Source organism: Heterodontus francisci, chromosome 4, assembly GCF_036365525.1.
Source record: "Heterodontus francisci isolate sHetFra1 chromosome 4, sHetFra1.hap1, whole genome shotgun sequence".
NCBI lineage: Eukaryota > Metazoa > Chordata > Chondrichthyes > Heterodontiformes > Heterodontidae > Heterodontus > Heterodontus francisci.
The window spans coordinates 59221968-59246847 of record NC_090374.1 but is presented as its reverse complement, the minus strand read 5'-3'; the positions used below and the strand labels follow the sequence as shown (position 1 = coordinate 59246847).

The window sequence follows — 24880 nt, the reverse complement described above, 5'->3', positions numbered from 1 at the left end:
ATCTGTGGAGAGTGAAGTAGAGTTAACGTTTTGGATCAGTGACCCTTCTTCGGAACTGGCAAATATTAGAAATGTCAAAGGTTATAAGCAAGTAAAGCGGGGGTGGGGCAAGAGATAACAAAGGAGAAGGTGTAGATTGGACAAGACCACAGATTAGATGACCAGAAGGTCATGGAGCAAAGGTAAACAATATGTTAATGGTGTGTTGAAAGACAAAGCATTAGTACAGATAGGGTGTTAACGGACTGAATATTGAACAGCAGCAAGTACAAACATGAAAAAAAACAGTGGACAAGCAAACTGAACAAACTAAGATGAAATAAAATAAACATACAAAAAAAATGTTAAAAATGTGAAAAAGAAAAAATAACTTAAAATAAAAGTAAAATGGGGGGCCCGTCATGCTCTGAAATGATTGAACTCAATGTTCAGTCCGGCAGGCTGTAGTGTGCCTAATCGGTAAATGAGATGCTGTTCCTCGAGCTTGCGTTGATGTTCACTGGAACACTGCAGCAAGCCCAGGATAGAGATGTGAGCATGAAAGCAGGGGGGAGTGTTGTAATGGCAAGCAACCGGAAGCTCAGGGTCCTGCTTGCGGACTGAGCGGAGGTGTTCCGCAAAGCGGTTACCCAGTCTGCGTTTGGTCTCCCCAATGTAGAGGAGACCACATTGTGAGCAGCGAATACAGTATACTACATTGGAAGAAGTACAAGTAAATCGCAGCTTCATCTGAAAGGAGTGTTTGGGGCCTGGGATAGTGAGGAGAGAGGAGGTAAATGGGCAGGTATTACACCTCCTGCGATTGCAGGGGAAGGTGTCATGGGAAGGGGACGAGGTGGTGGGGGTAATGGAGGAGTGGACTAGGGTGTTGCGGAGGGAATGATCCCTTCAGAATGCTGACAGGGGAAGGGAGGGGAAGATGTGTTTGGTAGTGGCATCACGCTGGAGGTGGCAGAAATGGTGGAGGATGATTCTTTGGATATGGAGGCTGATGGAGTGGAAAGTGAGGACAAGGGGAACCCTGTCACGGTTCTGGGAGGGAGAGGAAGGGGTGAGGGTAGAGGTGCGGGAATTGGGCCGGACACGGTTGAGGGCCCTGTCAACAACAGTGGAGGGGGGATCCTTGGTTGAGGAAAAAGGAAGACATAGCAGAAGCGCTGTCATGGAAGGTTGCATCATCAGAGCAGATGCTTCGGAGACGGAGAAACTGGGAGAATGGAATGGAGTCCTTACAGGAGGCAGGGTGTGAAGAAGTGTAGTCGAGGTAGCTGTGGGAGTTGGTGGGCTTATAATGGATATTCGTAGACAGCCTATCCCCAGAGATGGAGACAGAGAGGTCGAGGAAGTGAAGGGAAGTGTCAGAGATGGACCATGTAAAGGTGAGAGAAGGGTGAAAATTGGAAGAAAAGTTGATAACATTTTGCAGTTCGTGGCGGGAGCAGGCAACGGCACCAATACAGTCATCAATGTGCCGGAAAAAGAGTTGGGGGAGGGGGCCTGAGTAGGACTGGAACAAAGAATGCTCGACATATCCCACAAAAAGACAGGCATAACTAGGACCCGTGCGGGTACCCATAGCGACGCCTTTTACTTGAAGGAAGTGAGTGGAGTTGAAGGAGAAGTTGTTCAATGTGAGAACAAGTTCAGCCAGGCGGAGGAGGGTGGTGGTGGATGGGGACTGGTTGGGCCTCTGTTCAAGGAAGAAGCGGAGAGCCCTCAAACCATCCTGGAGGGGGATGGAGGTGTAGAGAGATTGGACGTCCATAGTGAAGAGGAGGCGGTTGGGGCCAGGAAACTGGAAATTGTTAAAATGACGTAGGGCGTCAGAAGAGTCACGGATATAGGTGGGAAGAGACTGGACCAGCAGAGAAAAGATAGAGTCAAGATAGGAAGAAATAAGTTCAGTGGGGCAGGAGCAGGCTGACACAATGGGTCTGCCGGAACAGTCCCGTTTGTGGATTTTGGGAAGGAGGTAGAAGCGGGCTGTCTGGGGTTGCGGGACTATGAGGTTGGAAGCTGTAGAGGGAAGATCTCCAGAGGAGATGAGGTCAGTGACAGTCCTGTGGACAGTAGCTTGATGTTCGGTGGTGGGGTCATGGTCCAGAGGGAGGTAGGAAGAAGTGTCTGAGTTGGCGTTGAGCCTCTGCAAGGTAGAGGTCGGTACGCCATACAACAACAGCACCACCCTTGTCTGCAGGTTTGATGACCATGTCGGGGTTAGACCTGAGAGAACGGAGTGCCTCAAGTTCAGAGGGGGACAGGTTAGAGTGAGTGAGGGGCGCAGAGAAATTGAGATGACCAATGTCTCGCCGACAGTTTTCAATGAAGAGATCAAGAGCGGGTAAGAGGCCGGGGGAGGGGTCCAGGTAGAGGGAGAATGCTGGAGGCGGGTGAATAGGTCTGCTGGTCGGGGGGAGGACTCCTGGTCAAAGAAGTGAGCCCGGAGGCGGAGGCGATGGAAGAAGAGCTCAACGTCGTGCCGAGCGCAAAATTCATTGAGGTGGGGATGTAAGGGGATAAAACTGAGACCTTTGCTGAGTACAGAACGTTCAGCATCAGAGAGAGGAGGTCAGAGGTTATAGTGAATACACACCAAGGGGTAAGACCAGAAGGGGTGGGGTCAGAGGGAAGTGAAGGGGAAGGAGGATCTGGAGCAGCATTTATCTCCATCAGCTGCTGAAACCTGCGTTCCTTGACATCTGAAAGGAAGAAAAAAGTTTTTTGTTAATGCGTCGGATAAGACGAAGGATGAAATGAAACTGCGGAGTAGAACAGCTCTGAGGTAAGGTGAGGCGGAGCTGCTGGAGAGAGAGGTTCAGTGTGTGCATGTGGCTGCGCATAGCACTGAGAGTGGATCTCAGGATGCGGCGAGAATAACAGTCCGAGGAACGTTGTATTTCTTGGAAATACCTGTAGTCCCGGGTGGATTCAAAACATGATGGGTGAAACTGCAGTTGGAATCTACGTGGAATAGGTCCGAGCCGGAGACAGTCACTGAGGAAGGAGATGTGGCTGTGAAAACGAGTTCTGGTAGACACTTTATCAAACACCGGGAGGGAAATAGAAAGCAATGAAGGTGAACAAGGTAAAAGAGACAAACGAAAATCCCGTCGGAGAGAAGAGCAGAACTTCTTCAAGATAGGCATTCCTGGCAGAGAAGTGGCAGTGAATTAAACACTAAAATAAAAGCAAAATACTGCGGATGCTGGAAATCTGAAATAAAAACAAGAAATGCTGGAAATACTCAGCAGGTCTGGCAGCATCTGTGGAGAGAGAAGCAGAGTTAACGTTTTGGGTCAGTGACCCTTCTTCGGAACTGGCAAATATTAGAAATGTCAAAGGTTATAAGCAAGTAAAGCGGGGGTAAACCTCATTGTTATGCTTTATTCTGGGGAAAAATAGAGTATATGATTGACTGTTTCGGTCAGTGGGAAAATTTAAATAAAGGTTGTGACCTGTGGAGAAGTGCACTCCTCCCACCTCAGTCGTAATAATTAGCACATGCATATTGAGCATCTGCCAGAAGTATGCAGAGTAGAAAGTGGCGACTTGGCCACAAAAGCTATCCTTTGCCAACATGGCTCATAACTCTGGTATGCAACTCACGCACATGTAGGCAGCATACATATAACAAAATCTATGTTCCCACACTAAATCTAATACAGCAGATGAGTTTGGTGCTGAAACAACACATTTTACTGCCCTGACTGCTCTGGAAAAGCCCTGTAGTACTTGGCAGAGTGCATGTCAACATTCTGGTGGTCTGCTGCATGCTCCATAGCCTCACCATCATGACAGCATAGCTACCAGCTATATGGAGACCAACTGAGGAGAAGGAAGAGGAAGATGAAAACAGGAGGCAACCAACACATCCCCTTTCAGGCTGGGCTATCCATGAACGACTCATCTAACTTCAATACCAGTAAATGCAATCCCAATTCCCAATCACCAACAGTCCCACATTTCGCCTTCCCTCTGTTACTAGCCATTACAGCGTCCACTTGGCCAGAATGCAAATCTAAAAGCCACCGCAAAATAAACATTCAAAACTAAATTTATCAAACCACACCATATTGTATTGTTATGCAGGCTCCCACCTGCCAAACATGAGTCCTATTAATTTCACCACAATGACATAAAACTTCAAATTGTTGCTGGGAAGAAGAAAAGGTCCATTACAAGGGCTGCCAGACTGGCTGGAAAGACATTTTTGCATATTTACAGACAATACTTGAAAGGACAAAGGGGTCCTACTCCGATTTAACCCACAATGGACCTTTGATCACCAGGTATTGTGTGCAGAGGAGACATTCCAAGGTCTGCTAGGAAAAGATAATCCACAAGGGCCAGGACCAGTTAGGTGAGCTGGTCACATGACTTACTGGCTGTTGAAGCTTTTTTGAACTTGCCACAGTGAATTTGAACTCAGAAAGCTCTTGGCTCCTGGCTTGAAAAGATCTCTCCTGGCTTGCTCGCCGCAGCCTCTCCTGTCTGCTCCCATCTCTTTCTCACCAGCTTTGGAATCCACTGAAGACACATGAACCCTAAGAGAGAGAAGTCTCCTACAGTGAACAAGGTTTAAGAAGAGTATTGGGCCCCAACGAAAAGCAAGAATTACCCACAAGCAAGGACTCTACAGTGAGCTCGAAGAACCGTAACAACTCTTCAGATGGTCTCAAACTTTTCCACTTATTTTTTTCTTCTGCTCTTTTCATGTCCCTATCTGCATGTGTGTATTGCATATGCATGCTAGCGTGGGGCATGTATCCGTATGCATTAACTGAATTAAAGTTTTAAGTTTAATAAATTTCACCTTTCCTCTTTAAACCTAAGAAAGCCTGTTTGTGCTCATTTCTTTGCCTTATGATTGGAAAGCAGTGAACAAGGATTCACCAAGGGGGGCTAAAAACACAGTGCGTTTAAAAATAAAACCCTATTACAGTAAGACCAGGTGAAGGCTGAGAGGGACCCCCCTAGACACCTTTCTCACCTGGTCATAACAGAAATTTGATTGCTAGCATCCAGAATTTTACCCACAAAGGAGAGAAATTGGAAGTGGGAAGCCAAATTGTTCCCAATCAAAAAGAGCAAGTTTTCAGGACAGGTTTTCTTGTGGTTGTGTGTGATTGAATACTAACATGTCTGCAACTGAAGCTAGTAGCTCTCCAAGCCAGGGTGAAGTAACTTGGGATAAGTTAAAAGCACTGACTGTGGAAGAGTTGAGGGAAATGGCTGAGCAGTGTGGGACCACTGTATGTGGCAAGACCAGGCAGTCTGAACTCCTAAGGCTAGTGGCCAACCATTTTTCCCTTGAATCTGAAGCAGACACATGGTTAGAAGCAGACCCAGATAGGGTACTGTTAGCAACGATACAATTGGAACAGAGGAAACTTGAATTAGAGGAAAGAGAGAGAGAGAGGCAGGAGAGGGAGAAAGAGCGAGCCTTCCAGAAGGAATGGGAAGAAAAAGAAAGAGCCTTCTGGAAGGAATGTGAAGAAAATGAATGGCAGGCGAAGAAACAAGAGAGAGAGGAGAGAGAGAGAGAAAGAATATTCCAGAAAGAATGCGAAGAAAGAGACTTGAAGCGACTTGAGTTAACTAGGGGGTGACAAAGTAACCCCAGTGAAAGCATAGCAAATATGATGGAGCGTAATTCAGGGCTGGGTACAAAATGGTTAAAACCCGCTCAACTATTTCCATAATTCAATGAAGAAGATGTGGAGTCATTTTTTGTGTCTTTTGAGAAACTGACAAGGCAGCTAAAATGGCCAGCTGAGACCTGGTCTCTTTTACTGCAAAGCAAATGAACTGGAAAGGCCCATGAGGTTAATTCCCTGTTGGCAAATGAGAGTTCATCAAATTATGAACTGAACAAAAATGCTATCCTCGAGGCATATGAATTAGTACCCGAAGACTATTGCCAAAAGTTTAGAACCTTCAAGAAGCAAGCTAATCAAGCTTATCTGGAGTTTGAAAGAAGTAAGCAGCTGGCTTTTGACCAGTGGCTGAGGGTTCTTAAAGTCCAACTCAACTATGAAAATCTCAGGGAAGTAGTTCTGTTAGAGGAATTTAAAAACTCTCTCCCACTCTCCATAAAGATCCATATAGAGGAGCAGCGGGTCAACTGAGCCCAGCAAGCGGCGGTTCTGGCCGATGAGTTTGCTTTAATTTATAAGTCGGTTTCCCAGGGGAAAACCATTCCTAATCACCACCACAAGTCCAAAAAGGACAAAGGGCGGGAAAGTGACATCTGCCCAGGCAGTCCTGGGAAAGGAAAAAAGGAGACACGGGGGCCCTCCGCCAGCCAAAAAGGAAGGTGCTGTGAGTAAGAGAGAGACCCGGAGACCTGTGAGCTTCCATTGTAATAAACAGGGCATTTAAAAGCTGACTGCTGGAAACTAAAGTGAAAACCGGTAGGGTTAATCAGGGAACACCCACTCAGTGAAGAAAGGAATCTGATGGAAAGTACAGCAGAATAAGCTGTGGCTTTAACTGCAATAAGAGTGCAACCCAGGAAGCTTACTACGGCCAGTGCAGGAAAATTTAATAGGAGTCTGGAAGGTTATCAGGGTTTTGTGTCTGAAGGGAAAGTAACCTCATTCCCCTTGAGTCGGGCAAGCAAGCCCACAGTAATTCTCAGGGACACAGGGGCCACTAGACCCCTTTTACTGGGAAAAGGCCTAGCCTGACCTTTCCCCCAGAGAGTGCAGTTAACACCAGAATATGGTGAATGGTATTGGAGGGCAGTGTATGCCTGTACCTGTACACCGGGTGCACCTGGAGTGCGACCTAGTTTCAGGACCGGTGACCGTAGGCATTGTCCCTAGTTTGCCTATGGACAGGGTTGACCTGCTCCTAGGTCATTACCTAGGTGGGGGTGAAGGTGGTAGCCGTCCCAGTAGTGAAAGAAAGACCATAGGAGGTCAGACAGACAGTGCAGTGGCAGGAGACGGTCTACTGCAGTTTCCCTGAATGTGTAGTGGATCCGGCCATGATCAAACCAGCTCCCCCAGAGGAGACTGCATTGGCACTACAGGCAGATGACCATGAGGTCTGTCTGGCTGAGTCTTTCTTTGGAAAGTTAGGAGACCCAGGGAATGAGTTAAATAAATCTTCCCTAGCTGAGGCTCAGCGAGCCGACCCAGTATTACAAGAGTTAGCACAGGCTGCCCAGTCTGAAAGTGAAGCAGAGGGAGTCCCTGATTGCTACTATTTAAAGAATGAGGTACTGATGAGGAAATGGAGTTCTCCTCACAGACCTGAGAGCAAGGAATGGACAGTAATTCACCAGTTAGTGGTGCTGCAAAGGTACCCGGGAGAAATATTAAGAAGGGCCCCACAAAACTACAGTGGCTGTACATTCCAGTATACCAAAGACCAAAACCTGCATAAGACAGCAGTTTGACTGGCCAAAACTCTACAAAGATGTGGTGGAGTACAGCAAGAGTTGCCACATGTGCCAGGTTGAGGGGAAACCCCAACCTACAGTGAAATCTGCACCCCTAAGTCTGGTGTTAGGAGGACCCTCCAGCAGAGGGCTGGTGAACTGTAAGGGACCCCCGCCGAGAACAAATGGGGACACGCAGGCACACGGCTGGCAAAAGTTTAGAAAGAGAAGGGGAAACGGTGACCAAAAGGACAGGTTAAAGGAGGTCTGGGAGGCATCCCGATGAAAACCCTTACTGTCCAGTCAGCCAACCCCAGAAAATGTGAAAAGTTAATTCCCACATCCTCCTATGTAAATGCAGATACTAGAAACACCCCACCAGAGTTGCTAACAGCATTTACAGGAACCTGCAGAGACAAAAAGAGACCTCTTGGGGGCACAGAAACCGAGAGAGTGATGACTCACCTAGTCGAAGTGCCACAGGAGAGTGCCGTCGTGTCTGCACAAATACCTGCAGGCAGCAGTGTCCCAGAGAACAAAGAGGAGATTAACAAAGAATCCTCCCCCACAGTCAGAGAAAAAGGGAACCACCCATCCCCTAAATCAAAAGCCTTTGCATGACTCAGCAAAATACTGAAAGAGAATTCAGGATAGACCCGCCCACTACTAGCTATGCCCCAGCAGCTGCAGCATTGCTAATGGAGGGCTGCTAACTTTCAGTGCAGGAACATACAGAGGCCGACCTTCAGTAGCTCTGGGCCTAGAAAGCCTGGCTGGGGACTGTATCACCTCAGCAAGTACAGCAGCTGCCTGGGCTGACTGGCAGACATGCAACAGCAAGGGCAGTGGCAGAGTGGCATACATACATACGAACTAGGAGCAAGATTAGGCTATTCGGCCCCTTGAGTCTGTTCCGTCATTCTATAAGAGCATGGCTAATCTGTTTGTGGACTCAACTCTACTTTCCTGCCTACCCCTGATACCCTTTGACTCCCTTGTTTGTTAAGAATCTGTCTATCTCTGCCTTAAAAACATTCAATGACCCTGCCTCCACTGCTCTTTGGGGAAGAGGGTTCCACAGATTCACGACCCCATGAGAGAAAAAAAATTCTCCTCAGCTCTGTCTTAAATGGGAGACCCCTTATTTTTAAACTGTGCCCCCTAGTTTTAGTCTCTCCCACAAGGGGAAACATTCTTTCAACATCCACCCTGTCAAGTCCCCTCAGGATCTCATATGTTTCAAAAAGACAGGGGCGGCACAGTGGCGCAGTGGTTAGCACCGCAGCCTCACAGCTCCAGGGACCCGGGTTCAATTCTGGGCACTGCCTGTGTGGAGTTTGCAAGTTCTCCCTGTGTCTGCGTGGGTTTCCTCCGGGTGCTCCGGTTTCCTCCCACATGCCAAAGACTTGCAGGTTGATAGGTTAATTGGCCATTAGCAATTCCCCCTAGTATAGGTAGGTGGCAGGGAAATATATAGGTGGGGATGTGGTAGGAATATGGGATTAGTGTAGGATTAGTATAAATGGGTGGTTGATGGTCGGCACAGACTCGGTGGGCCAAAGGGCCTGTTTCAGTGCTGTATCTCTAAACATCACCTGTCATCCTTCTAAACTCCAATGAATACAGACCCAATCTTTCCAACCTCTCCTCATAAGATAACCTTCTCATCCCAGGAATCAGTCGAGTGAACCTTCTCTGAATTGCTTCCAATGCAATTATATCCTTTCTTAAGTAAGGAGAGCAGAACTGTACTGAATACTCAAGATGTGATCTCACTAATGCCCTGTACAACTGTAGCAAAACATCTCTTCTTTTTATTCCATTCCCCTTGCAATATACGGCAACATTGCATTTGCCTTCTTAATCACTTGCTGTACTTGCATACTAACTTTTTGCGTTTCGTGTGCTAGGGCACCCAGATACCTCTGCATCTCAGGGTTCTGCAATCTCACTCTTATTTAAATAATATGTTGCTTTTCTATTTTTTCGGTCAAAGTGGACAAGTTCACATTTCCCGCATTATACTCCATCTGCCAAATCTTTGCCCACTCACTTAACCTATAGTATCCCTTTGCAGACTCCTTATGTCCTCTTCACAACTTACTCTCCTACCTATCTTTGTGTCATCAGCAAATTTAGCAACCATGCATTCTGTCCCTTCATCCAAGTCAATGATATAGATTGTGAATAGTTGAGGCCCCAGCACTGATCACTGTGGCACTCCACTAGTTACAGCTTGCCAACCTGAAAACAACCCATTTATGCCTACTCTCTGTTTCCTGTTACTAACCAATCTTCTATCCATGTTAATATGTTACCCGCTATACCATGGACTCTTATTTTGATGTGGCACCCTGTCAAATGCCTTCTGGAAATCCAAGTACACCCCATCCACAGGTTCCCCTTTATCCACGTTGCTTGTTACTTCCTCAAAGAACTCTACTAAATTAGTCAAACACAATTTCCCTTTCACAAAACCATGTTGACTCTGCCTGATTACATTCAGATTTTCTAAATGACCCGCTATAACCTTCTTCATAATAGATGCCAGCATTTTCCCTATGACAGCTGTTAAGCTAACTGGCCTGTAGTTTCCTGCTTTCTGTCTTACTCCTTTCTTGAATAGCAGAGTTACATTTGCTATTTTCCAATCTGATGGCAGTGGTGGGAGGACGAATGCTGTCATTCTGAGAGAAGACAGATGTTTGTGATCCACAGAGTCACTGCTACTCCCGTGGGCTGGCACCCCAGCAAACCTAGTAATCTGCTGGAGGAGAAATTGCTGGACTGCTGTGACGACCTGCAGTGCCCCTTTGAACACTGGCATCCGCAGCTATATTGCAGCCATCTGAGCTTGCGTGAGAGCAGTCTGAGTACCTACTGCAGCACCCAGACGTTGGATGGCTTCTGCATGTGCTGCAATGGAAACTGAAGCACAGTCCAGTCAGCCCAGACAGTCCATCGTGGTTGGGTCCATACATATGTTAATGGATTTGGCCACCACCTTCACACTGCAAAGGATGGGCTCTAATCTCTACACAAAGGCCTGTGCCAAGTTGGTGCTGACCTCCTGCATGCTTCACAATACTGATCGTAGGCTTTCTCAAAGATTTGCTAATGCACCAAGCACTTCTGCATGCAAATCAATCAGCCTTCTTCTGTAGTCCCCCTCCCCTACATCAAAGTGCCCATCTGAGTCCTCTGCAGCAGAACGCTTGTGTGCCCTTCACTTCTGATAAGCTGGCAGCTGTGCTAGCCTTGTCCCATGCCCCCACTGCAGGCCATTCGTGCCCAGTGTCTCACCACAGGCAGGTTCCACCTCTAAGCTACCCTCTAAAGTATTCACAGTATCAATAGCTAAGCTGGCGTCTGCATGCACGAGAGCAGGTTATGGAGTTTCTTATTCATCACTGTCTTCCTGCTCTTCTATGACTACCTGTCCAAGTTGCAGTTCTTGGGTATCTGAAAGGAGAAAGACACAACGGTAGGGTTGTGGTGAGAGGAGGGGTGAAAGCAAGAGGTGCATGCTTACACTGTCTGCAGCTTATAAATCAGATGAGATTTGGGGATGAGGGGACAGTAGGAAATGAGAATGAGGATTAGATATGAGCAAACCATCATCATTGATGGTTTCTGCCCCACCGGTGGCCACACACTCAGCGATGGCTGCTCCAATGATGGCAATCAATGCCTCCTGCATTGAGGGAAAGACATGCAGCCATGCCTGTCCCCCAATGGTTAGGTGCTGCTGCCTCCAGTTATGTGCTACCTAATCTGGCAAGTGAGAAAGAAGTGCGTCAGTGAGTATGGTGCAATGTGTTTGAGGGATGTGGCTGTTACGGCTGAATAACTGACAATGTGCTCAAGCTGTGAGACATGGATATGAGACTTGCAGCAGTACTAAGCTGAAGATTTGAATGTTAAGTATGTGTCAGGATTGACAGAGATTGTTGGTAGGCGAGTGATTGGGGTGTGATGCATTGAGCAGTGTCAGGCTGGTGGAGCAGTTGGTGAAATAATGGCGTCTGATAATGCATGTACTGACTTTGACCATTCGTGTAAAGTCACTAAACTTCTTGCAGCAGTACATCTAGGTCCTTGGGGCTAGACTCCTAGCACTGACTGCCAGGGTTATCTAGTCCTATTGCTATTGCAACGTTTGTCTAGAGGACCTCTTGGCCACCTGTGGGTAGATAGCATCTCTCCTTCTCTCCACCTTCTGCACCAAGGCCGCCAGTGCAGCCTTGGAAATCTTGGAGCCTGCATTCTGCCACATTGTGCCATTTGTGTGTCTTTCCCAGATCAGAATCAGTGGTAAAATTACTTCCAGCACCTGTTCCATGCAGAATGCACCTCCCCTTTAAGAGCTGCAGGCTGGCTTTAAGTAGTACAAGTTAGCTTTAAGGTGTGTTAGTCCCTCACGATTTTGCGCCCATGCTCAAGCATGCAGCCATTCAACAACACGCTTAGCACTGGCTGCATGCTGCAATCATTTAAATTAGCAAGCAGCATGAAGTTTGCTTGTTGCCTACATCAGAAGCAACAGGCGCAGGTTAATTGCGCCTTGCGGTCCCCATGTCCATTTTCGGGGTTATCAAGTTTCATAGACAATATGTTTAAATGATTTTTAATAGCTAGTGTCACAGTAGGCAGCAAAGGTGGCTCAGCCCTCTGGTTTCACGGGATTTCAGCTTGCATAGCGGTAGCCATTCTCCTGGGATTGCTCAAATCATCCTTGATATTACTTTTGGGTGATAAGTAATGAAGTTGATCTGTGGTCATTAGATAAACTCTAAGAAGAGGAAATCACAGAACTGTAGCTGTGGAGTCTTCCTTCAAAAAAAACTGTGGAATTTGTCAACAAAGAAATATCAATGGCATGCAGAAGGACTGAAAATAAAAATAATTTATTGCTTCAATTTAAAATCTAGTTCACCTCTTATAATACACTTCACAGTTAACATGCAGTTGAGATGTAGTGTATGCTTTACAGAGGCCAAGTTCCAAGTTTAAATTCAGACATTCAATATCACTTCAAGGACATCTTGGATGCCAATCAGAACAGAAAATACTGAAATTCTTTTCTGCAGTTCTCTTAGTTATGAACAAAAGTAGAAATGAGAAGAGGCCATTTAGCGTAACTCCCTTGTTAGATTGATGTTTAGAACCCACACAGACCATTTTCATCTTCCTTTTCCAATGAATTTCATTCTTGGGCTGCAAAATTCAGCTCTGTAGGCTGATTTTCTGACGCCATGGGTGCCATGTTGCCTCTAAAATGACATCCGCAGCAGGCAAAACTTCTGGTGCTTGCCACAGCAGACATCACTTCGATGAGGGCATTAGTGGGTGTTCAGGGATTGTCTGCCGAACGTATGCAGAGCAGACTGATTTGATGCCAGCACTGTTATTTTGGAGTTCAACATTCCAACCAATGCCCTCGCTTAGCCTCACACAGTTGAACATGCATTCAGCAGAAGTAAGGACCAAACCCCAGCTCCCCTCCCAACCACCAGTGCTACTTAAAGGAATTATCAACTAATTTCAGGTTAGTTCTCAATTCTCAATTCTAGATGTGTTTGGTGATTCCCAGAGTTATTAGATGTTGCTGAAGTCTATAGGGAGTGCTGTGGTACATGTTACAGGATTTTGTCCTGACTTCAAGGATTCTCCACAAACCACTTTCTCCCAGATATGGGTGCAGTTGTTTGCATCTCCCTTGGACTACAGCATGACAGGGAGAATAAGAAAATGCGACACAGAGCAGGACAGGCTGCTGGAACAGAGAGGAGCGGGGGCCTGGAGAAAGGCTGTCGGCAAGAGGCCATATCCGCTCAGTGTTCAGGGAGCAATTCTCCTATCTAAAACGCAGTGAGCAGCAGCGTATCAAACGTTTCCGATGCACTAGGACATCCTCACTGAAATCTGCCACCTGCTGCTGTCACAACTGCAACCTCAGAGCAGGGCAAGGATGGCACTGCCAGTGGCTGTGAACATGACCACGGTCATGATATGCTTCTGGCAACTTTCAGACTGGAGCAGCCAATATCTGCATCATCTCTCCCAGTCTGCCATCCATTATTACATAAGGGAGATTAGTGAGGTTCTGTACTTCAAGAGAGCTAAATATATTTCATTCTCTCTTGCCAGACAGAAGCAGGTGGAGCAAGCACATGGCTTTATGATGATTGCAGGTTTCCCCATGGGACAGGGTGCTACTGAAGGAATTTGAATATTATGTATGAGTTGTGATTGATAGAGATTGTTAGTAGGTGAGTCATGAGTGGTGTAGTTGGTGGGATATGCTATTTGAAGATTGATTCACTGACCACTGCCTTTCTGGGGTTCCTAGTCCCATGTGGATAGACACCTTTTCTCCTTCAGCATCAGAAGATCTTTGAGTCTGCTATCTATGCTATTGTGCCATAATTCAGTATTCTTCTTGCTCACACTCTCTTCAGCAACCAGTTCCAATACCTACTCCAGCCAGAATGCACGTCACCTTTAAGAGGTGCAGGCTAGCTTTAAGCAGCACAGGCTAGCTTTAAGTGATGCCAGCATCACATAAACTTGGGCCCCCTGCTGAGCTGTGCAACCACTCAGCAGCACGGTTAGCACCGGCTGGGCGCAGCTATCATGCAAATCAGCAAGTAGCACACAGTTTGCATGCTACCTGCATCTAAAGCAATGGGCATGGGTTTGTAACGCATTGTGATACTGTGCCCAGTTTTGGGCCTAGTCCAATTTTGTGGCCTTGGTATTTATTCAATGAGTTCGGCCAAAATGTGAAGTAGGCGCTCCTTAAGTTGGATGGCACTCCTCCCTATTTTTAAATCTTCCTTTATATATGCTGAGGAGTACATGTAAACATTAACTCCTACTGTAAGGAGAACAAAAAAACAGAGGTAGGGGTGGCGAAGAATCTGCCTGTGCTGCCTTGTAAACTATACTTTTCACTGTAAGTTCAATCAGTTTCAACAGAACTTCCACATCTATGACCTCCAGACATGGCACACAATTGATTAAATCCAATCCAGTCTGTGATGGATACATCAGAATCCTGAGTGTTCTGATGAAAGGAAGGGGTGGAATGTTAATGATTTATATGATTTCCAACTAAAGGTTAGGAAGCAAGAAGTCAGTTGCTGGCAGTGTAGTGGATGCGTTTTCCCAGTTTCAAATGGTCACCCTCCAAAAACAGTTAATTACATTTCTCTCTTGTACACTTTTAAAGTTGTGAACAATTATCATCACTAACTGAAGGTTATGTATTCTCACTAATATTTTTGGCTGAATATGATACTAATGTCAAATGCTATTTAAATAATCATGCAGACATTTGACTGAACAAAAGCAAGATGTCAGTGATGGGAGTCATAATATTTTACACTTTTGAAAGCATCCACTATGTGCAGCAGGCACTCCCAAGTCAAGTACAATAAATCTCTTTCTATTTCAACTTACATTATTCTCAAGTTTAGAAGACCACCTACATGCATATTTTACCATTTCCACCCCAGCCATCCTTTAGGCCCCAGTGAGGTTGCCAATTGTGACGAATGTGCGCCAAACCACAAAAAGCAACTGCCCACACATATTTCATTTGGAATCCTTGATGTCAACAGACAGTGAGATGCCATTCATTCCATCAGAAATGGCTAAATCCTAACCCAGGTCTCAAAGGTGAAAGGATCAGATATTAACCATATTGCCATAAAAAAGAAGCTTGTATATAATTATTTTAAGACTGAAATGTCAAATGTGTCTCATAAATCTTTCTTTTATCCATTAAAAGTCATGACCCTTTCATTTCAGTCTCATAGTCTATTGTCTTTTCATCAAGATGGTAATAGTTGCTTTTGCAGTTAAAACTGGGTTTTGATTTTTGAACATTAATATCTAAAACCATCAATAAAAAACTACAAACATGTGTATGAATCAACTGATTAATGCATTTAAACATCTCTGAATAAAATCTGAATTGTGCAATTGAAAAAACTCAATATTACAGGCTGTTGCTGTTACAGTGTATGTATATGTCTGATGTGTACCATTAGCAAAACAAGTATGTTGCCAACATATGTGAACAACTCAGTTAACAATGCATGCATCAAGTTGAATTAAGATTCAGCAGATCAAAGTGGATTCCTAAGTTTGTATCACGTATTTAAAGTGTGTAAACAGATGGGCATTTTAACTCTGCAATAAGACATTTAGCACACGAGTTACTTAAAAAATCACAAAGTATTTTAAAATCATTTACTAATATCCAGCTCGATATTTCTTTTCAAGCAAAGTAATGGAAAGAACATATTAGACATTAATAAAATAAACTTACCACCACCACGAATGTAAGAATCCTGGTGGTTCTCCTAATGTAATGTTTTTCTCCCATCGTATCTAAAAGATAAATTGAGATCACACCATTGCATCTACATATGTACTGTAATTTGACAAAAGAACAATTAAAATGCAATGCCCACAATATATCCAGTCACCCTACACTCATTAACTTAAAAACATGGGCTCTTATACCACATTTACAGGTTAGATGTGAATCCAAAGTTGTTGTAATTTCACAGTTTTTCTTCAGTATAATATACTATGTAATCAGTACACATTTGTGTACTTCAGTTTACTTCAGAATTTAAACTTCCAGCTCCTGATACCAGTTTAAAATTGGCTCCAAAAGTAACTGGATGCAAATTCAAATCCTCACTTTCACATTGTGCCTGTATTTAACACAGCACAACTACCAGTTTGCAATAGTATAGCACCAGATGTGAAATAACGTGGAAACTCAGTTCCATCTCCTGTTTGAAAATAGGGTATTAGGAGTCCTTCAAATGTCCAACTGAACCCATGAGGGTTTAAAATTATTCCAACTCATTTTCACAACTATAAATAACGTTATTTAAATTGTACACAGAGTAGAAGTCCAATTTGAGGCATATTTTGCCCAGTTTATTACACAAGGTAAAATCTGCAAGTCCACAAGATTGAAAATTCATAACAAACTAAACCAAAAATGCATTAAGCTTAAGGAAGGCTCACCTCTGATAAAAATGTTTGTGCTGATTTTTGTGCTCCTACATGAAGTAGATATTCATATACATACAGTGCTAACCTGCAATATAAACACAAATGATTTCATTATTTTGGCAATTTTCAATACATAAAATGTTCATTTGAAGTTAAAATGAGTCACACAACCATATATGGCATGTTTCAGCCATGTCAGTCATGGTACTAAATTAATGTTCCAGCATTAAAAAAAAATTAAGACATTTTAAAACTTTTTTAAATAAAATATAACGGTAGCCAGCAAGAAAGCAATGATGCTGTGTTAATGCCAAAGATTTATAAAATTTTGATATCTTGCATGTACTAATCCTTCTGAGTTAATGTCATAATTTTCATCAAAACATAAATTTTAATTTTTTATGTTAAATTTCACAGTTTGTTTTCAATTTTGATGCCATTTGCATCCATGTACAATAAGTTAATTTACAAAACTACTTTTCATAATGGAGAAAATTGGGTAAGTAGTTAAGAGAAAACAATTAGGAGATTTTAACACTTGAAATCATCACCCAGAAAGCATTAGAAGAAAGGAGAACCAAGCATCCTTCAAGTGAAATATTACAAACTGGATTTATCCACAACATAGCAGAATGTAGTCAGAAAGTTCCAGAGATAGTGGTGGGTTACCAGATTTTACTATTAGTGCATTATCATTGAAACAGAAACTTACTGAAATGACTGGTTATAGATAATGGGCTGAATTTTAGGCCTCCCCAAAGAGCGGGAAGTTGGCGGGGGCGGGAGGCATAAAATGGAGTGGGAGGCTCGGGGGCCCTTCCCGACCGGCTCCAGCCACTACTTTATGCAGGGCAGCAACAGCAAAAAGTGGCACGCCTGTCACAGGCCAATCAAGGCCCTTAAGTGGCCATTAGCTGGCTACTTAAGGGCCTCCGCCCGCCGCCAGGGGGATTTTACCTGTGGCCGGTCAGATGGCCCAGGCCCAAGAGAAGCCACCTGACAAAATCAGGCGGCTCTCAGACAGCCTGGGAGAGGGGAGGGCCCTCATGATCAGGCAGTCTGTGCCCAACGGAGGGCTACCCCGGCTGCCCTAAACACCCCCAACACCCAATACGCCCCCCGTCTCCCCAATCGACCACCCTTTACTCGCCGGGGCCTGACTGATCACCCCCGGCAAGGCCCTAAAAACTTAACTTCATTCCGGGGCTCCCTGACATCTTCCTTCCAATGGCTGGGTTGCAGTCTCAGCAGTGGCCACCGCTCCCGGTGGCGCTGCTGGGACTAAGAGCTGCCGGCCCACTGATTGACCAGCAGCTCCATTCGGTGCGACATCCTGTCTCAATGATGTGGAAGTCCCGCCTGAGACCAATTAAAGGTCTGGGGACTGCAAAATGCGGTCCGGATCCCTGGGCCAGGCGGAAGCGGGTTCGCCACCGACTTTTCAGTCAGTGGACGGTTCCAGTCTGCCAAGGGTAAAATTCAGCCCAATGTGGTGTTACATAAGTGTCACAGGCACCTATCAATTTTATTTGGAGGTGGTACCCTGTTACATGAAATTTACAATCATAGTAGTAGACTCGCCAACTTTAAGGGCATTTAAGTGGTCATTGGATAGACATATGGATGAAAATGGAATAGTGTAGGTCAGATGATTTCACAGGTCGGCGCAACATCGAGGGCCGCAGGGCTTGTAATGCGCTGTAATATTCTAAAAAAAAAAGACTATTTCCTTTAAAAAAAATCACATTTTTATACCATATATTCATTGCATGCAGTGCTACTATTCTGTGGTAAGAGAGAACTAGAATGCCACTGTTAGGTCACTAAACTCTGGCACATGAGTAATTATAGAAGAAGACCTTCCCTATTTCTGGCAAAACAGTAAAGACTATATTAGATGATTTCACTTATTCTCAGATGTTGATCAATTAAAGTTGCTCTGTAATGTCCATTTCATTGTGGATTGCTTCAGCAAACAAACAAATTCCAAAACCAGGTTATTCCACCAAAAGCCAGGAATGTACTGGCAGATGATATGGAAAAGAAAATACAAACAAACAAATATATATATACACACACACTATCCTTGTTCTTTTAGCTCTCCCTTTAGCAAGGCCCCTTGATGCACATCAACTACAGCAGCAGGTAGACAACCTATTCTCAGACCCTGGCTAACCTCAAGATCATTCCAATTGTGGAAAGCCATTTGGCCCAAGTTAATTTATGCATCCAAATAAATACTAATTTCTCCCTATTGCAACATCTAATTGTTTCAAATTATTCCAGGGTTTTGCCTCCTTAATCTTATAAGAACATAAGAACTAGGAGCAGGAGTAGACAATTCAGCCCCTCGAGCCTGCTCTGCCATTCAGTACGATCATAGCTGATGTCATCTCGGCCTCAACTCCACTTTCCTGCCCGTTCTCCATAACCCTTCAAACCTTTACTAATTAAAAATCTGTCTATCTCCTCCTTAAATTTACTCAATGTTCCAGCATCCACCGCACTCTGGGGTAGTGAATTCCACAGACTCACGACCCTTTGAAAGAAGTAATTTCTCCTCATCTCTGTTTTAAATCTGCTACTCCTTATCCTAAAACTATGACCTCTCATTCTAGATAGCCCCGCCAAAGGAAACATCCTCTCTACGTCTACTTTGTCAATCCCCTTAATCATCCTATATACCTCAATTAGATCTCCTCTCATTCTTCTAACTCGAGAAAGTAAAGGCCTAAACTGTTCAATCTCTCTTCATAAGACAAACCCCTCATCTCTCGAATCAATCTAGTGAACCTCCTCTGAACTGCCTCCAATGCAGCTGCATCCCTCCTCAAGTAAGCGGACCAAAACTGTACGCAATAGTCCAGGTGCGGTCTCACTAATGCCTTGTACAATTGCAGCAACACTTCCCTACTTTTATACTCTATTCCTTTAGCAATAAATGCGAAAATTCCAATTGCCTTCCTTGTTACCTGCTACACCTGTATAGTAGTTTTCTGAAATTCATGCACAAGGACACCCAGATCCCTCTGCACCGAAGCACTCTGAAGTTTCTCTCCATTTAGATAATAATTTGCCTTTCTATTCTTCCGACCAAAATGGATAACCTCACACTTATCCACATTAAACCAAATTTTGGCCCATTCACCTAAACTATCCAGATCTATTTGTAAATTTCTTATTTCTTTATTGCAACTTACTATTTTAGTGTCATCTGCAAATTTGGCTATAGTACCTTCTATCCCTGCATCTTCTTTTTTCTTCTTCTTCTTTGGCCTCCTTGTCTCAAGAGACAATGGATAAGCGCCTATAGATGGTAAGTGGTTTGTGAAGCAGTGCCTGGAGTGGCTATAAAGGCCAATTCTAGAGTGACAGACTCTTCCACAGGCACTGCAGATAAAATTGGTTGTCGGGACCGTTACACAGTTGGCTCTCTCCTTGTGCTTCTGTCTTTTTTCCTGGCAACTGCTCAGTCTCTTCAACTCGCCACTCTTTAGCCCCACCTTTATGGCTGTCCGCCAGCTCTGGCGATCACTGGCAACTGGCTTCCACGACTTGTGGTCAATGTCACAGGACTTCATGTCGCGTTTGCAGACGTCTTTAAAGCGGAGACAAGGACGGCCAGTGGGTCTGATACCAGTGACGAGCTCGCTGTACAATGCGTCCTTGGGGATCCTGCCATCTTGCATGCGGCTCACATGGCCAAGCCATCTCAAGCGCCGCTGGCTCAGTAGGGTGTATATGCTGGGGATGTTGGCCGCCTTGAGGACTTCTGCATTGGAGATACGGTCCTGCCACCTGATGCCAAGGATTCTCTGGAGGCAGCGAAGATGGAATGAATTGAGACGTCGCTCTTGGCTCACATATATTGTCCAGGTCTCGCTGCCGTAGAGCAAGGTACTGTGGACACAGGTTTGATACACTCAGACTTCTGTGTTGCGTGTCAGTGCGCCATTTCTCCATACCCTCTTGGCCAGTCTGGGCATAGCAGCGGACGCCTTTCCTATGCACTTGTTGATTTCTGCATCGAGAGACAGGTTACTGGCGATAGTTGAGCCTAGGTAGGTGAACTCTTGAACCACTTCCACAGCGTGGTCATCGATATTGATGGATGCAGCATTTCTGATGTCCTGTCCCATGATGTTAGTTTTCTTGAGGCTGATGGTGAGGCCAAATTCGTTGCAGGTAGCCGCAATCCTGTCCACTGTTCTGTGTGGGATGTTAATGCAGCATCGTCAGCAAAGAGGAGTTCCCTGATGAGGACCTTCTGTACTTTGGTCTTCGCTCTAAGATGGGCAAGGTTGAACAACCGGTCATCTGATCTTGTGTGGCGGAAAATTCCTTCTTCTGAAGACTTGGACGCATGTGAGAACAGCAGGGAGGTGAAGATCCCAAATAGTGTAGGTGCAAGAGCACAGCCCTATTTCATGCCATTCAGGATAGGAAAGGGGTCTGATGAGGCTATGCTGAATTGTGCCATTCATATTGTCATGGAATGAGGTGATGATACTTAGTAGCTTTGGTAGACATCCGATCTTTGCTTGTAGCATGAACAGACCACGTCTGCTGACGAGGTCAAAGGCTTTGGTGAGATCTATGAAAACAACTTGGAGGGGCATCTGTTGTTTGCGGCATTTCTCCTGTAGCTGGCAAAGGGAGAACGTCATGTCAATGGTGGATCTCTCTGCTTGAAAGCCGCACTGTGCCTCAGGGTAGACACGCTCAGCCAGCTACAGGAGTCTGTTCAAAATGACTCGAGCGAAGACTTTCCCCACTATGCTGAGCAGAGAGATTCCATAGTAGTTGTTGCAGTCACCGCGGTCACCCTTATTCTTATAGAGGGTGATGATATTGGCATCACGCATGTCCTGTGGCACTGCTCCCTTAACCCAGCACAGGGGGAACAGTTCATGCAGTGCAGAGAGTATAGCAGGCTGGACACTCTTGATTATTTCAGGAGTAATGCCATCCTTTCCAAGGGCTTTTCCACTGGCTGGAGAATCAATTGCATCACTGAGTTCCGATTTTGTTGGCTGTTTTCCACCAAAAGAGTGCAGAGCATGACGTTTGGCACCAGTACGGCTGCAGGAAGTGCCAGAAACAAGCCAAAGGTGACACATGACAACCTTAGGGATTCTGCTCCGGATTTTCTCTTACGTTTTACTCCCTCAGCCTTGGTCTCTCCTGAGACACCCACAAGGCAGTGCGTTTGTTAGCTCCTATCCCTGAGCAGGGGCCCTAACAAGTAAACTGTGCAATTTCATGGAGGAAGAGGGAAGGGGGGACGGGGTGCGAGGGGGAGGGGGTGCGGGGGGAAGAGGGAGCGGGTGATGCCGGGGGGAAGGGGGTGCAAGGGGGGAGGGGAAGGGGATGGGGAGAAGGGGGTGAGAGGGGCGAGGGGGTGCGAAGGGGAGGGGTGCAGGGGTGGGGGTGCGAAGGGGAGGGGTGCAGGAGGAGGGGAAGGGGGGGAAGGGGGTGCGGGGGGTGCAAGGGGGAGCCGGGAAGGGGGTGTAAGGGGGCAAGGGTGGGGTAAGGGGGTGCGAGAGGGAGGGGGTGCAGGGGAAGGATGTGCGGGGGGGAAGGGGGCACTGGGGGAGCGAGGGGGGAGCTGGGAAGGGGGTGCGAGGGGGTGGGGGGAAGGAGGGACCCCATGTGATCTTACCTTGTGTATTAACTTTTTGTGAGGCACCTTATCAAATGCCTTCTGGAAGTCCAGATAGACTGCATCTACAGGATCCCCATTATCCACTTTACTTGTTACATCTTTGAAGAACTCTAGCAAATTTGTCAAACACAATTTACCCTTCATAAAACCATGCTGATTCTGATGGATTGCGTTTTGACTTTCTAAATATCCTGTTATTACTTCCTTAATAATTCTAACAATTTCCCAACAACAGAAGTTAAACTAACTGGTCTATAGTTCCCTACTTTCTGCCTCCATCCCTTTTTGAATAAGGGCGTTATATTAGCTTTTTTCCAATCCACTGGAACCTTTCCCACATCCAGGGAATTTTGGAATATTATAACCAATGGATCCACTATCTCCACTGCCACTTCCTTTAAGACCCTAGGATGTAGGCCATCAGGCCCTGGGAACTTGTCTGCCTTCAATCCCAATAGATTGCTCAATACTTTTTCCCTAGTGGTGATGATTGTTCAAAGTTCCTCCCTTTCTATAACGTCTGCACTACCTGTTCCTATTGGGATGGTACTAGTGTCCTCCACTGTGAAAACTGAGTCAAAATACTGATTTAATGTCTCTGCCATTTCTGTGTTCCACACTATTAACTCCCCAGTCACATCCTCCAAGGGATCAACATTCACTTTAGCTACTCTCTTCCTTTTTATATACTTGTAGAAGCTTTTGCTGTCTGTTTTTATATTTTGCGCTAGTTTTCTTTCATAATTTACCTTTGCTCTTTTTATTACTTTTTTAGTAACCCTTTGCTGATCTTTCAAAGTTTCCCAATCTTACAGCCTGCCACTGGCCTTTGCAATATGGTATGCCTTAGTTTTTGTCTTTATGTTCTCCTTAACTTCCTTGCTGAGCCATGGATGTCTCTCCCCCCTCTTACAATCTTTCTTCCTCTCTGGAATATATTTTAGTTGGGAGGAATTGAATATCTCCTTAAACATCTGCCACTGCTCATCACTGTCCTACCTTTTTAGTCTTTCTGCCCAGTCCACTAGGGCCAAATCTGTCCTCATGCCTATGTAATTAACTTATTTGGAAGTCTATTCCAAATGATCATTACTTTATATATGAAGTAGTCCTGATAACAGTTCTAAATGTACTTTTGCAAGTTTGCTTCTATGTTCCCTAGTTCTACTCCCACAATTAATTTGAAGTAATATTCCAGGCTAACTTTTTCTATACAATTGACAATTTTATATACCTTTCTAAGATCAGCTCTTCGTCATCTCTTTTCTAAGAAGAATGGTCCAAGTTTCTCCAGTTTTTCTTCATAATTCAGATCCCTAACTCTTGTGCTTGAATGTCTCTCTGGCTTCTTGGTAACCAGAACTGGAGACAGTATTTAAGGTGGAGCCTAACTAGAGGCACTGTACTGTTTAATGATAATTTACTGAGTAATACTATGCTGTTTAGACTATGTAGTTTAGCATTTGATTGGCGTTTTCAAAAAGGACACATTTTGCATTGAACTGCTGAGGCTTGTAGGTCTCTTTCAGCTTCATCCAAAGCTTTTTTAACTCTGTTCATGGAGTACACATCATCTAGTTTTCTTTCATATGTTTGTGTATGCACTTGTCTGTATTAAAGTTCAGCTGCCATCATTTGCCCACTTACATATCTTGCCCAAATCATACTGTACTTTCTTAACTGGCTCTGCAGATTCCACTGCCCTTATTAGTTTTATATTTTGAAAATTTGACCACTTTGAGTTTCTGAATCCAGGTTACTTATGTATTTTTTCCTACCTTTCAGCCAGTATACCAGGTTTACCTTTCGTGCGGAATTTTATCAGAAGTCTTTTGGAAAGCAACATCACAAGCTTTCCATAATCCACTTGTGTGGTTACTTACGCAAACATAATCAAGGACGTTCGTCAGCCAGAATCTTCCCCATGTGACTCACTGTTCACGACATGAAGAAAAAAAAATACAGGGCTATGGGATAAAAGCTGGGGAATGGGAATTATTCGGTAGCTGTACCAAAGAGGCAAAGGCATGATGGGACGAATGGCCTCCTTCTGTATTGTGTGGTTCTATGTATGATATTGCACAGGTGATCAGTTTTACTCCTGATAATCAATCTCATTAATTTACATGGAGCGGAAGACTAAAGGGGCTGTAGTTCCCCATTTGTTTTGTCACCTTTTTGAATAGGGGATCTACATGACGCTGTTTCCAATCTAATGGTACCGCTTCAGCATCAATTGACCCTCACACTGAATATCAGTGCCTCACAAATCTCCTCACTAGTCTCTCTCAGCCCTCTGGGATAAATGTTAACTATCCCTAGGGATTTTAATTTTGTTTTAAGGCGTCTTAACTTTTCACACCTTTATCTTATTAGATGGAAGTTATTAATTTTACTTGAGATATCTTTGAAGGAGGCATGTTGCTTATGACTTCTCTTGTGACTACTTGGAGGAAATAGTCATTCAGAGTGTGTGCTATGTTTTGCTCATCCTCAATTTCCAGGCTCATTGCATTTTTTATTATTTTAATCTCTTCTCTGACTGACCTCTTGCTGTTGTGGTACCAAAAGATTTTTTTGTATTGTTATTACTTTGTTTTGGCAGCAAGATCTTTTTCCAAATGTCTCAGTTGAACTACTCAGGGTCACACTTTTTTTTGGCTGAGCATGTTCTTTTTGGGAATGAATTTATCCTGCACGCCCAGCTTTTTCAAATTCCATTTTCAAGAATGGAGTGAAACAGGGGTGTGACCTAGGCCCCCAGTCTGTTTGGCATCTTCTTCTCC

At 44.8% G+C, this 24880-nt stretch overlaps 1 protein-coding gene across 7 annotated transcripts in view; it reads right to left on the bottom strand.

Moving 5' to 3' along the window:
• The window catches only part of ssbp2b (single stranded DNA binding protein 2b), a 673806-nt gene that overhangs the window by 470404 nt on the left and 178522 nt on the right, over positions 1–24880 (bottom strand). For all 7 annotated transcript variants that reach the window (XM_068029629.1, XM_068029630.1, XM_068029625.1 and 4 more), the window contains 2 exons: positions 16442–16514; positions 15726–15787 (listed from right to left, as the gene is read on the bottom strand). In XM_068029629.1, the coding sequence (XP_067885730.1) occupies positions 15726–15787; positions 16442–16514 (135 nt within the window). The remainder of the gene's footprint in view (positions 1–15725; positions 15788–16441; positions 16515–24880) is intronic.